We start from the raw sequence: 14,950 nt of genomic DNA, 5'->3' as shown, positions 1-14,950 counted from the left end.
AAAAAATACGACTTTAGAGCAGTTTACATAAATGCTCGTTTTAGTTTAGAGAACAAAAATGTGTACCTGTATTGAAATTAATGTGACTTGTAACAGGTCACATTTAACATACAAATTTTTGCTCACCTTAATTTAGGTGTTGTACTCTATATATGTATCAGCCTATAGGATTGATGTTTATTTTGATGATCATATATTTTTTAGTGGATGATAATGAAGGGGAATCAGAAGAATTTACTGTAAGAGATGGCTATATTCACTATGGCAGCACAGTCAAATTAGTTTGTTCTGTAACTGGCATGGCACTACCTCGATTGGTAAGTCACAAAAAAAATGCTTTCATAATTAATTTTATTCACACTCTACATGTTTAAATAATGAATTTGGAAGAGGTGTTGCGAATCTGTCTTAACCATAGATGATTGGTTTATTCAGTTATCACCCCCCCCCCCCCACTATTGATTAATATTTAGAACATAATTTGTTTTGATAATTAAGAACAATGGCGGATTATGATTTATTTTGTTTGTAGGTTATACGTAAAGTTGATAAACAGACAGCATTATTAGATGCTGATGACCCGGTGTCCCAATTACATAAATGTGCATTTTATCTGAAAGATACTGAACGCATGTACCTCTGTCTTTCTCAGGAGAGAATTATCCAGTTTCAGGTAAGTTTTTATTATAAATAATATGAATTTATTTATCCACTACTCTGACTTAACTATGACACTCATGAAGGCTAGGTATTTTCATTTGCACAGTCTGTTCTCCAACCACTTTAAGAATACACTTTTTAAATTAAGCTTTTGAAAATCATGTGCAGGGACTTCGCTCAGGCGGGATTCATGCAGAAATTGACTTAATACTGAAACCTAGCTTATTATAGCATACCAAACAATAAGGCGGTGCTATTGTTCTTAAGATATGACATATTTTTGCAGTGCAATATTTAAAAGAGTTGATTCATTTCAAAATAGAGTATTACTATAAGTATTTTAGAGTAACCATTCTATAATTCTTATTTTGTTGGGGTTTTTATTTTTTTGATTCTGTTGCAGTGTTATTTATACTCAATTATCTTGTGTTAATCCTGAAATATAACATAACCTTTATTTAAAGAGACAACATAGATTCTCCAAACCTAGTATAATAATATTTTAAATGTTAGTTCAGGTATAAAGCTTTGAGGTTTGGTCTCATAAAAATAATAAGAATTTGATAATGACCAGAATTGGACTCGGTCTATAAGCTTACCTAATATATTAAAATGTATCATACAATGAATGAATTGGTTACATATAAGAGGTCGATGAAATTTGATTTAAAGTGGGTGTCTTTATTTTCTTTTTTCACACCTTTAGATATTCTCCAACAGTATGTGTAATTTGAGTTGTGTTATATTGTAGGGTTTTTTCGTTATACCTGATCAAACTTGTGGGCCTTTGAATACATTATTGAGATAGGACTTTATATCTTTTAGATAAATAAACAGCTCTGTTTAGTTTTCTAGTTCAATAGTATTTTGATGTAGGTATAAATGTAATAATGTATGTATTTTTAGGCCACACCTTGTCCAAAAGAACCTAATAAAGAGATGATCAATGATGGTGCTTCATGGACTATTATTAGTACTGATAAAGCAGAATATACCTTTTACGAAGGAATGGGTCCTGTGAAAAATTCCTTAACACCAGTTCCAGTAGTAAATAGCTTACATGTGAGTTATATTTTACAATTAACATAATTGTAGAGTAATTACATAATTATCAAATTAACATTACATGTATGTATAAAACTCTTTTAAAGGGGCATTTTGTTTTGACCAAACACAGTCCATGATGAAGTTATATCTCAAAAGGCAATTTGTATTGAGTTATTCATATAATCATATGCAGTCGTGTTAGTAAATACAAGAAACTTAAAGTATGTTTGATTCTTTCCTGAAGCAGAATCCTACAGATTTTAATCTGCATCCAGATTCATTTACATTTGAATTTTTCTATGCTATAAGTGGTGGGTAGCTGTCAAAGATTATGTTTTCAAAATTTTACTCATTTAACCAATCAGTAATAGAGTACTGGTACTGTATAGCAGCCTTCTGTTAAATCTTATTCAGAAAATTGTTTGTTCATGACTTGAATCTGGAAAGATAAATTAGATTTGGATTGTTGGCCATCAGACTTAGCTTATGGTGTAGGCAATAATGGATGATGAAGTCTGAGGCCTAAAATAACATTTGACTGGTCACATAATTTTAGAGATGATACAGTTAGTTGTACAAGGTTGATAGATTTCTTGTATTTTTCTAGTTAAATGGAGGAGGTGATGTGGCTATGTTGGAACTTAATGGTGAAAATTTTAATCCTTCGTTAAAAGTGTGGTTTGGTGATGTAGAAGCAGAAACCATGTTTAGGTAATTACATATAAATATATTTCTTACTCTATAAACAAATAAAAACAGACCTGTCATAGATCCAGATATGTGACCCTTCCCTCAATCTCCTAATCACGATAAGTGATACCCCAATTTTATCACAGTTTAAGGGGGGGCGTTGTGGCTCGACAAGACACTGGTTCACTAACTAGGAGGTATTAGGTTTTCTTCTGGTGTTGGCCGAGAAAGTTTTCCCTTGTCGTAGTGCTGGACAGAGATCCTGACAAGGATATTGTCTAGTCATTCGGATGGTACGAAAAAATTAAGTTTTGTGTTCACATTGGTGTGCACTTAAAGATCCCTTGACAGTTGAAATTCAAAATATAAAGTAGACAGTCCGGAGTGGACCAAATTCCCCTCATAGCACTGTAAGGTATATGCCCGTCTTCATTAGTCCAGTCGGTGCAGTACATTAGGACATTGAACCCCATTTCATTACACGGTTTAGGACAGTAATAGAAATTACGGTCATGTTATAATTTTCTATTAACAGAAACATGTACACAAATCAAATGCATGATAATAACAATGGTGGGTCATCAGTGTTTGCTTGTAAAACCTCTGGATTATGACTGCAATCTCCAGCAGTTCATTAATTATTCCCATCACCAGTAATTGTTAAAAAATAACACTGAAAGCTGTTAATGTCGATTGAACTAATAATTAGGATGTGTTCTGGAGGAAAATGAAATGAACATTAATGATTTATGTTTTTTAAAAATAGGGCAGAAGACAGTATGTTATGTGTGGTACCAGATATTTCAGCTTTCCGCGCAGGGTGGAAGTGGGTGCGACAACCCTTACAAGTAAGTAGAAAGAGGAGTTCTAATTAATATTACCTGTATTTTAAGAAAACAAATTTCTTTTGTGTTTTCACATTTTCGTTATGAAATTTGAATCGTTACAGGGTGTTTTCAGATCTGATATACTTTCAATATCTTTTTGTTAAATAGTAGAAAAAACAACATTGTTTTCAAATTAGTAGTGCATTTTATTGAAACTCTAATCATTTAATAAAAGAAAAACATCTTAGATGTCAAGATGTTATGTTAAAAGTCAATTTTTGCTTTCAAATTATTTAATAACTCATATTATGTTTTCTATTGTAGGCGCCAGTATCATTAGTACGAACAGATGGTGTAATATATGCCACCGGTCTTACATTCACATATACCCCAGAACCTGGCCCCAGGCAGCATTGTAAAGATATGGAAAGATTAGTGGGGCGAACCTCATCAGCCAGTCCTGATTCTACCTCACACAGTACCTTGTGATTTGGGACTGTTCTAATGTATCAAACTTTATGAAAAAAAAAACATTGGGACATAGACTATAGGATACCATATGGGTTTCACAATGTATACAACAGTGTGCTTCACAACAGTTTTATTAAACACCAGTACACTGGTTAATAACAACTACAAACAAATATAGTGCTGTTTATAACAACTTCAGGAATGAGTGCTGTTTAAAATGTTGTTTTAAAGACTTGATAAAGAAAAGAACAACTATCGGATACAGTACTGTGACAAATATAGAATACCATTGTTTTTATTATTATTATTATTACATTCTTAGAAGACAGTTCAACTTACATCAACATAAGAAATTCAAGAAGTTCTGTGAACTGTGCGGTTTTAGACTGAAATATGCATAGTGCTGTTGAAAACATTAAGACACAGTGTGCTTCTTCACCAAAAAGCTGGGATTATATGTGGTTTAAACCTGCATTTAATACTAAGAAAAACACACTTTCATACTTTTTCTTTATTCAAATCCAGGAATATTCTTTGGCCGTCATTGTATTAAACAAATCATCTTTAGAGTATATTTTAATCTCTTGTGTTAGGATTCTGTTTGCCTTTTTTTTAAGTTCAATTATAGAGATACGTTTATCATTCACAATTCTTTAATAATTATTTTAAGTAAAAACCTGTAAAAATTCCATATGTGTTATTTGAACACCTCAAGAAAATGTGCTATTATAAAATCAAGTGAAAAAGTTCGGTTTGTTATAGATTTTGTTTGTTATTTGTTCACCAGAAATATTAGATTGTTTCCTTTTTTGTTTTCCTTTCTGTGAAGGGTGTGAATTTAATATTCATTCACACAAACTTGGAGCAAAATTTTTGTTATAGTTTTTTATGAATTAAATATGTAAACGAAATTTAAAAATGTACATGTAGGAGGGTGGGAGGAAAATATTATATATAGGTTTACAACAAGGAGCGTCACTATTACCACCTAAATCACTTTTATTAATAAATCAAAATGTTTCCACTTTTAACGACATGCCTAGATTATTGGGGGTGATTTTTATTATTGGCACTTTGACTGGAATATATACACCATCAAATATATTATATATATATTATGTTACTTTTTTTGTCTTCAAATGTATAGTATTTGAATTTTTTTCGGTGACAATCAATAAATACCATCATTTTATTATATAGATATTGAATATATTTACATAAACACTACATATACATATATCATTATAAAATTGGCTTGTACAAAAAGCCCTTTATTGATCTTAGAAATATTTAATATATCTTTGTACAAAGGAATGTATGAAATCAAAATGGCATTAATAATTTTTTTTTTTATTATAATTTTAAGTTTTAGGAAAAATCTATAATAATAGTTTATAACAAAAAAAAGGTGACTTCTTGTTGATATCTAGAAGTTAAGAATTTCTACTTAAAGTGGTTCATATTAAAAACCTATGAAATGTGCTATATAAGAAAGAAAAAGGTTAATTTGTGCCTTGTTTATTTGTGCTATGGTTAATAATTAAAGTGCCTTTTAAAGGTCTCTGTGTAGGATATTTTATATCTCTCTATGGTTAATGTATTTACTGTATATATTTCATTATTAAAAGCACAAAACTCAAACCATTTTAACATGTTTTCATTTTGATGAATAAATAACAATTCTCATATGAACTTCTGTGTCTTGTGTTCTGACACAAAACAAAGGAATGTCTAGAGTGCAGTTACAACAGACTTGCATAGCATAAACTATCTATGAATTATATTTAAAAATACCCAAACCCTAATAATCATGTGATCTAAAATGAGCGGAGTAAATGAGTCTTGGGCATGTAACATTGACAGGTCTAAAATACTGGGATCAATTCAAATCCAGGAATAATGAACAAGAAGAGCCTTTAGGATTTTCAAGCCAAATCTCGCTTTGTGGAGATGGTGCTTGCAGGTCTGACAAAGATTGTGTGCCAAATTATTTGGACGTAGAATAAACCCTCACGCATGTATGTGAACGAACTCTTGGCTGTGGAAATTTAAGAATTAATGTAGACGGAAATACAGCTGTCCAAACCAATTTATCTCCCTAATATTGCATGCATAAAACTAGAAATAAAAATTACCATATCTTTGTGCCAAATTCCCAAAGTAATGAGTTGATGAATTACTAAATTCCATTTATATAGCAGTGTTAGAATGCCTTTCCACATACAAACTGTGAAATGAAATGGGGTTTAACGTCCTACTGTTCTGCTCCGAACTGGGCTAATGAAGAAGGGCATAAGCCATACAGTGTGCTATGAGGGAAATTTTGCCCAGACAGCGGCACTACGGCCTACTCTTATATCGAATTCTAACTGTCAAGGGATCTTTTACGTGCACGCCAATGTGTACACGGGACCTCAGTTTTTCGTACCATCCGAACGACTAGACAGCTGTCCTTGTCAGGTCCTGCATCACTGACAAGGGGGAACCACGCCGGAAACAAACTGTGTGATTTGATGATCTATTTGGATTAAAACCATATTCAAACTTGATTTATCTATCAAGTTTGCTTTAAATCCCTTTCAAAACATTTAAATCAGCAGAAAACTACCCCATGTTGCGAGAATCAGGCTTGTTTATCAAGTGACTTGAGGGAGAATCCATTGTCGACTTGTATTTGTACATTAACCATAAATATCAAAGCCTAGGGCATAAGTAATTCTTTTTCCACCATTTATTCCGGTCTACTGGATGTTTAATTCTATCTATGTTCTCACAACCGTTGGCCATTAGATCAACCCATCAAAGGCACTCCTTACGTCACTCCAAGAGACAGGCTATCATTAAGGGATACCCTCACATTTTCGTCTTGTGCACGCCCAATGGGTATTTTTGGGGAAAACCAGTATTTTTCTGATTGGATGTCTCTACTTTCGATGTACCAGGGTATACCAAAATTGCATTACTTTTTATTGGAAAAATCTACCTGATAAATACTTCCACGTTTTGCTCTTTGTGTCAACTGGACTGAGTTCAATCATGCATCTATAAAGACAGAAGATTCCTATGCCCTGTACATATTTTGTCAAAGTTCCATGCTTTTTATTCCCCTAAAATTGCACAACAATTTACATGATCACTTTGTTGAATCATATTTAATTATTTTCCACACCAACGTGCTGTCATGTCTACCAAGGGGGCACTAGAACGCCCTTTGTCTAGTGGTGTGGCTCAACCAAGGTCCATATAAAGTGTATCATCAAGAAGTGTAGTGCACATGTATCTTATCAAGGAATTTGCACATTAAATACAGACTTTTTAAAGATACATTATGGGAGATTTTAAAAGAGAGTTGGCTATTCTTGCTATAACAGTTCAAAAATAGATGATGAAAGAAGAATGTATTGAAAATTACAGTCAAATTACTTTATTCTGAACAAAGTTATCACCATTGTAATTTTTGACTAGAAATAGGAGTCAACTCTCTCTTCACCGTCTCCAAGAATGGCCGATCGTTTGATTGACAAGCGTTAACTCCACCTACATAATCTCGATTATCAAGTAACGTTTTCAATGGCGGTGGTACTGTTAGCCTATTCGGTTTGAGACGGGGTTGCAATTCAATTCGTATCAAATTTATTTTTACTATAAATTAAAAATAAGACACTTAATATATAGATAAGAAGCGAAAGTTTGAAAGGAATGGACGAAATCAATGAGGCATAAGTATAGCCGACTTCTTGTTAGCCTGTGTGTACTCTTGTACGTAACTCCCGAAGCAGACAAGTAACAAATACTATAGGAACTGGGGTGATGTTAGCTGCGATTTTTATCAATTTCCATAATATTTCTGTAAACGCAAGTGACAAAAGAGCGTATAATACCGACATCCAAACTCTCATTTTAACCACAACTAAACATAATATCAAGGCCGTATATATCGAACTTTCACTCAAATTGACTGACATGCGGCCTCGCTCAACAGCGGCCTCGCTTCATACACTCTATCATTTAGCCTTGATCTAAAATTTCCGGGAGTATGACGTCAACTTAACGGTTAATCTCCGCTCACGACGCCATGTCAAAATTTAATCAATCAATGAAATCCTGTTTAAATCCAAGCCATCAGAGTTGATTTTGTGCTTGTTGTACAAATAAAGATCTAATTTATAATTTCTATGACATCTGAAGCCTAAATAAAGACTTGCAATAATCAGATTTAGCTCTTGCATAATCTATGTTTAAAGAGAGGTGGCGCTAAAATTTCAAAATGCTAATGCATTGAGTTATGTTATTACTATCTGACTGCAAGAACACTGATCTCTTCTAAGTTTTTGCACTTATCATATTTTCCACACTGCTGTTGTACTCATATTGATTATTTGACATTTAATTCAGAAAATTAAATAAAAAAGTCAATAGTATGATTAAAAGATCAATAGCAAGATTAGAGATGGTGATGGATTTTCAAAAAATATCATATTTTACACAGCTGTTGAAATGCTAAAATGTACTCATATTAAAGGAACTATCCCTTATTTGAACAGAGCCTTAAAATTAAAATCTGAGTAGCCTATGTATGAAATTTTAACGCCAAAATATAGAGGAATGGTGTATTGACCGTATCTTAAAATTTCAGCTCAAAATATTGAGTCGTTTGGATGTGACCGTCAAAACTGCTTATCTGGACACGTAACCCTTTTAAGATTTTGGGTCAATTTTTTTGTTGGGAGACCTGATAATCGAATCCCGTTCATTGAGAGGTCTATACAGTGAATGACCCAAATGCTGTACCTGATAATGAAAGGTAAATTTCACCTACACATTATTTTTATACAAAAAATGTCTGGTTTTATCTAGACACCGCATAATACAGCTTTGGGACACTGGTCTCCATTTCCAGATGGAGACTGATGGGTTTCAGTTATTTGAAAACTTATCACAAATATTGAGTTAGTTCCTCGGCCCTTAGGTAGAGGATTTGAAGGGATTTTAAAACAAAATTAAACAGTTTTATTCTCCAAAAAATTATCGGGATTAGCCCTTTAATATTTGTCATTTAATTTAGATAATTAAATATAAATGTCAATAATATGATCAAAAAATCACTAGCAAATTTTTAAATCACCATATCTTTGTAAATATTGAACTGAAATGAACCATTTTTGGACTGATATGCCTCTTAGAGATTCAACTTCCACAATATTGTAGTTATCGACAGATTCAGCAATCCCTCAAAATGATGTCCAGAGACTTTAAATCCCTGCTTATGTATAAAGAAATAAGAGTATCTAACAGGTAACACAAACAATGTGAACATGTTTATTATATTAAATGACATGATAAATAGTGTGTTATACATGATGATGGTTGGCATTCTTGATAAAGATTCAGTATACAATTACAATATATAACTCTTTAACATTTTCACAGGTTAACATTATCTATCTTTATATGTGCAATGTCAAAGCAACAATTTCAAATATCAAACTCTAAACAGTGGACTTTTTGGAACCCAAGGAAAAGACAGGTTGCCAGGCAATAAATATACACCAACAGCAGCTAAGAGGTCTGAGTAGTGAATAAAGGTTTGCATACTTTCATTTTTTTAACTATTAATATCACTAGAAATAATGTAATATTCTAAATAGTGAGCAAGGGAAATAAATCTAGCAGTAAGACATAAGACATTATTGAAACTGACAAGCATTCACAAGATTTAAAAAGTGAGCAATGGCAATAAGTTATGGAGTAAAATTCGAAACTTGCTGAAATCTGATAGACTTTCATGCCTCATTAATTGAAACAAGGCATGTAAATATACAGTAGCCAGGCTAATAAATTTCATTGTATAGCATTCACAAAGCTTTAAAAGGTAATAACTCCACTGAAATTCAATAGACTTTTTTGTGTCTTTGACCATAGTATGATAAAGAATGAAACATCTATCACAGCTATAACGTTTGTATATCATATTTTTTATTCAATACTTGTCAACTAGTATCACTACACTCATCGTGTAATCTTCTAAATACAGCCAAATATTTATCACCACTATTTCTAGTTACTTTCTGTCCTTCTTCTGTACTGTCATATAGTTTCTCTACAACTATATCATTACTCTGAAATAAAATAGTACAAGTCATGTATGAATTAAATTATTTTCGGTTATCTATTTAAAGATACGAATTATATAAGTATCTTGTGTTTTTCTGAAGTACATTCTGTAGTATATCATGAAACTTCTGTTTGTTACGATAAGTAATTAATCATGAGAAGAGAATAATTCAACTTCAGTAATTTTAGGAAAATAAAGTCTATTTATAGCTATTGGTGGTTTGTTGTTCAAATCTATTTAATTACGATAAGAAAGACTTTGACAATTATTGCACCTTTAATACCAGTACTTGTCTACAGTTAAATCTCCTGTTATCATTAATCATGTGCAAGGCCAGATCTTCTTGTTTTTAAGTGGGTGGAGGAGGGGGAGTCTAACTGGTTATTATTTTATGACTATTAATCATACTTACTAATTCTTCTTCAGGTACCCTTTCAAACAGTGGAAATTTAATAAAATGTTCAACCATCCATTCATGTAAATCTTTAACATCAGTTATCGTATATACTAAACCCTAAAATAACAAACATAATACCAGTACTAAATATTTCTATAACAAGAACATGACCATACGTTATTAAGATAGAATTTGAGAAGTATTTTGGGATTATTTTTGAAGGATTGCTTCCTTTTTGCTCCTACGGTATCACTGAGATCCATGCTGACCTCCACTTTTCCAGGAATACTTCTACCCACTACTACTACTTTAGTAAGAAGTTTATTTGTCGCAGTCTTGGAATCACTAAGTATTCAAACCTTTAAGTAAAATACTGTCGACCATCAAAAGTTGAATGTCAAAATTTATAAATTTCAGGACCAGGTACTACTCATCTTACTGTACGTCTTGTTCTTCTTCATTTTCTTAGAAAAAAGTGTAAGGCTCAGCCATTCAAGTAAGATCGACATAAAACTTTGCAAGCCTGTTCCTTAGACAATTGCACATTGATTAATAGAGTTTGATATTTGATATGACATCATAATTCCACGCTGGCTGCGATGACATCATGCTTGATTCCTGGTCCACATAGTAAGATTGTAAATGGCAGCATTTTTCCCAAACTAAGCCTGCAATGCAAGTCGATCTTTGTAAACTGGACATACCTGTTCATTTTGATAATATAAAAATTCTATTGTACTTACACCTTCTCTTAACACATATGCATACTCTGCTAATAAAGTGGTACTGATAATTCTCCATTTGTGTTTTGTCTTTTTAAAATGAGGATCAGGAAAAAGGAAAAACATTTTTGCCAACTGAAAACACAAGGAGTATTAACCAAATATTCATATATTTATACATGTACATCTATAATAAAAAAATTAGGTTAAAAAAAGTGTCCTGTTGCATAAAGTCTAGTGCTGGGTTTAAAGTATCTATTGTCGTCAGTAAATCGTTACAATGTTGGAGTTTCGGATTCAAAATTGATCGGATTCCACCATAAGTGCATTCAGCAGTTGACCAATTTGTCAGTAAATTGTTACAATGTTGGAGTTTCAGATTCAAAATTGATAGGATTTCAACATAAGTGCATTCAGCAGTTGACCAATTTTTGTCCAGATAGTTGGAGAACTTCAAAATTGTTTCTTTTGACAGTAAATCCCAGTATTGTGGGCATACAAACTGAAAATTTAATTAGACAGTATATATATCCTTATAATAAATTTACTATAACCATGGACATTATATTATATGCTTTATGGAATGAGGCTCTGAAACTAAAGCATTGCCCCAAAAGAAACAGAGAAAATCTACCATATTTGCCACTTACCTGTCCTTTACAGAAGAAATTGGGGAGATATTTCATGGCATTTGATCTTATACATGCTATGTTTTGATATTTTCCTGGTTCTTTCAATCGAAGAACTTGTATTCTATCTTTCACAAAATCAGACACTTTCACTCTTATCTCCATTCCTAACATTAGTGTATCAGGAAATAAGGGAGATAATTTCACTGAAACATAAAATAAGTCAAACATCTGTTTTTGTACCGGTAGCTTCTTATACTGAGCGCATTTCATGCTATATGTAATTATGAACTAGAAAATTACGTATGTTAATATGGTTAAAGATACATTATGCCAGATTTAGGGAAAGAGCTGTCCATTCTTGCTATAATAGTTCAGAAATACATAACGCAAAATGAATGTATTAAAATTTCAGTCAAATTACTTTATTCTGAGCAAAGTTGTGAATGGCTACTTTTATCTGGTTTCAGACAGCGGACGAACATGAAATTAGAATTGTATTTAATTTGTATTATATTACTGCTAATCCCAATACAACTTTTAATATATCAAAGAATATAAAGCTGTGTATAATTCTATAGAGATTAAGGAATCTTTTATTGTACAAAATTTATTGTAGAATACCTAACAATCCACCATAGCCACAACCAATATCAGCAAATTCTACTTGATGTTTGACAACAGTTTTATCATTTGTATCTGATGGTGGCTTACAATAATCTGGAAAATATGATGACCAATCCATTTCATCTGGTTTGATAGGACTGAAAATTACAAAACATGAAATCAAATTGTGTTATTTATCATTCATTCAATATTTACTCTTAAAGTAACGATGCAGCATTTGCAGTTTTTGCTAAAATATCAAATTCCTCATGACTTAATCCACTTTAATATACTCAGATTGATTATCAAACATTTAATTAAGAAAACATAATCAAAATACCAACAACTGATAACTTTCCGGCTTGGATTTAATAAAATTTAAAAAAAACCTATCATTTCTGTTCTCCTACAACAAAATTGCAGCAGGCTTATCACATAGCATGCAACATAGATCGATAAAATTTCCATTCGACAGATATTCCTAATAGAGATTTACCGTTCACAGTATTGTAATTTACAAGGAATTCCTATTGCTTAAAATGATGCATCGAGAATCTAATACATATTTTAGAAAGTTGCTAATATGTAACGAAAATTGTATAGTGTAGATTCAACTTTGGTGTAAATAAACATTGGCCAGATATTAATGCTGTTATGTGTAGTGCCTCTGACATCACCAACCTATATCCTGTTATTGTTGTGATCACCTATCTGATTAAAACACAGATCCTAATTCGTTTCGTTTTTTTATAGTTCAAAATTTTGTTTTAATTGTTTTTACTACACTAGTATCTGGATGAGTTGTTATATTACCGGCATTCTGGTTGAAGTGAGGGACTAGCCAATGAAACGATCTGTTACGGCGAGTTCTTGGTGTGCAATGCACGAAACTGAGGGTAAACCACTAGAAACGTCAACGCTGATTGATTAATCTATGTCTGATGTCATAGGGTCAAAAGCCATTCGTAAGTGTAGTGTAAGCCATCGAAAGTATAAAAAAATGAAATATAGATCTGTATTTTAATCAGATTGTATGATCATGACATTTAAAAGTGATTTTAAGCATGTGATATGTTAATGGTTATATATCAAATAATTTCAATCAGTTGTGTGTGGAAGTTATAATCAAAGCGGTTCCATCCTCTTGTATGTGTTCTTTAATATTACGTTAGTATCTCTGTATATTGAGATGTTATTCTAAGAATGGTGCGTTCATTATTGGTCATGATTAACACATGTTACTGATCGACTTGTATAATGTTTGATATACTGTAGGATGTAGACACATGATGTGAACTGAACTTGTAGTAGAAAAAGATATTCAAGAATGACTAAAAATCAAAACCCTTTTTTGGTGGCTGCATGATAGAGAGCCTGGCAAAGACAGTGTCGCTTGTTCGAATGGGACAAAAAAACCAAGGTCATGTGTAGTGTTAGGGTGCCCATAAAAGAACCTTAGCTGCAATATTGCAACGGGGACTTGTCGTGTCCGTTGCTACAATTGATAGACTCTTCAAGCTTTTGCGCAAGTAAAAACAGCTTAATTATGCAAAATTCGCAACACATATCATAGCAGTTTTAAATAGTGAAGAGTGGAACACTGAAATAGATACTGAACAGTTCTTCTACATTTATGAAGTGAGTTTTAATCACGTGTGTGTTCTTATTCTGCTTTGGCGGACATTTTTTTAAAGAGAGAAATATTGCATAGCCATTGGATTTTATTCAATTTATGAATTTATCTGGTAAGGTTTAACCTTTATTTCAATGGAAATTGGTTTTTTTTATGTTAAGCTATGTGCAGTACTGAATGTGGAGCAAGACTGAAGATATCAGTAGTGGAACCATTTCTAAGTAAAAAGAACCCTTGCTTGACCTAAGAGTAAGAGTAGGCCGTAGCACCACTGTATGGGCAAAATTTCACTCATACCAAACCAGATGGTCTACACCCGTCTACATTAGGCCAGCTGGTGCAGAAAATTAGGACATTGAACCCCATTTCATTTCATTTATTCTGGACAGACAAATCGACACAACTAATTTAATTAGCCTAGTTATAGTTTGTATCGTCATGGACCTTATAATACATAAATGGTAATATAATATAGAGCAAAGCTAGAGTTACACGGGAGCGTAACTAAAACTGTCACCCACAGACTGTTGATTAAAAAAAATTCATAGAAATATTCTATTACGTATCTAATCAATGACGTGTCTAATCAATGACGTCACATATTTTTGACATATCAGTGAAAATAATTCTCACATTTTTTGTTCTTTTTTTTTTTTTTTTAAAATTACTCATACAATTTTGATGATGATGATCTAAATTAAAATCAATTCGGAAAAACGAAATTATTTAACATTATTTGTATCACTTGAGAAACTTAATTATGAAGGTTTTACATCAGCTTCGCTCTTTTCTGGCAATGTCTTTTTTTAGTACTTTTAGTTTTACATATTATTTTTATAAGCCTATAATATAAGGTCCATGCCTACGTCAGAAGAATCAGTTGAGATCTCATCATAACATCAAGCTTACTAATCTAAATTGTGGTCAGATATTGGATTCGAGTGGGCTCGCTGTCTATAATATTTTTTTTGTGGTAGTTTAGGTTCATTTTTTTCATCTGTAGAGAGTTTTGCAGAACTTTCGTCCACATGGGGCACATGTTCCATGTTTTCGTTTTCGTCCTCCATCATTTTCCGGTGCTCATTTTCCATTTTCCCGATCTTCCAGTACAGTACAACCATAGAGTTATATATAGAAACCAATCAAAAACGTC

General features: G+C 32.3%; 2 protein-coding genes across 4 annotated transcripts in view; one reads left to right on the top strand and one right to left on the bottom strand.

Moving 5' to 3' along the window:
* LOC126824811 (recombining binding protein suppressor of hairless) overlaps nt 1–5,339 on the top strand; it is a 29,313-nt gene extending 23,974 nt beyond the window's left edge. For all 3 annotated transcript variants that reach the window (XM_050554202.2, XM_050554201.2, XM_050554203.2), the window contains exons 9-14: nt 205–317; nt 533–673; nt 1,567–1,722; nt 2,315–2,418; nt 3,164–3,245; nt 3,549–5,339. In XM_050554202.2, coding sequence (XP_050410159.1) covers nt 205–317; nt 533–673; nt 1,567–1,722; nt 2,315–2,418; nt 3,164–3,245; nt 3,549–3,713 — 761 coding nt within the window. In that variant the 3' untranslated portion in view covers nt 3,714–5,339. The remainder of the gene's footprint in view (nt 1–204; nt 318–532; nt 674–1,566; nt 1,723–2,314; nt 2,419–3,163; nt 3,246–3,548) is intronic.
* Nucleotides 5,340–8,998: 3,659 nt separating this feature from the next.
* Nucleotides 8,999–14,907, bottom strand: LOC126824810 (tRNA (guanine-N(7)-)-methyltransferase). Its single transcript, XM_050554200.2, has 6 exons — nt 14,707–14,907; nt 12,183–12,322; nt 11,580–11,764; nt 10,951–11,064; nt 10,223–10,324; nt 8,999–9,814 (listed from the first exon to the last, which is right to left on the bottom strand). The coding sequence occupies exons 1-6, from the start codon at nt 14,886–14,888 to the stop codon at nt 9,686–9,688; spliced, it is 852 nt and encodes a 283-aa protein (XP_050410157.1). The 5' UTR covers nt 14,889–14,907; the 3' UTR covers nt 8,999–9,685.
* Between the last annotated feature and the right edge of the window lie 43 nt (nt 14,908–14,950).

The sequence above is a fragment of the Patella vulgata genome, chromosome 6, assembly GCF_932274485.2.
Source record: "Patella vulgata chromosome 6, xgPatVulg1.2, whole genome shotgun sequence".
Lineage (NCBI taxonomy): Eukaryota > Metazoa > Mollusca > Gastropoda > Patellidae > Patella > Patella vulgata.
The sequence above is the reverse complement of the archived record's forward strand: the minus strand, read 5'-3'. Positions and strand labels throughout refer to the sequence as shown.

What these genes read in the sequence shown, in the direction of transcription:
- LOC126824810 (XM_050554200.2), bottom strand. Translation starts at nt 14,888, where the DNA reads ATGGAAAATGAGCACCGGAAAATGATGGAGGACGAAAACGAAAACATG. An exon ending in TCTGACCACAATTTAGATTA is followed by an intron (nt 12,323 to 14,706) that starts GTAAGCTTGATG and finishes TGTAATTTTCAG; the next exon opens with TCCTATCAAACCAGATGAAA. An exon ending in CATATGTGTTAAGAGAAGGT is followed by an intron (nt 10,325 to 10,950) that starts GTAAGTACAATA and finishes TTGTTATTTTAG; the next exon opens with GGTTTAGTATATACGATAAC.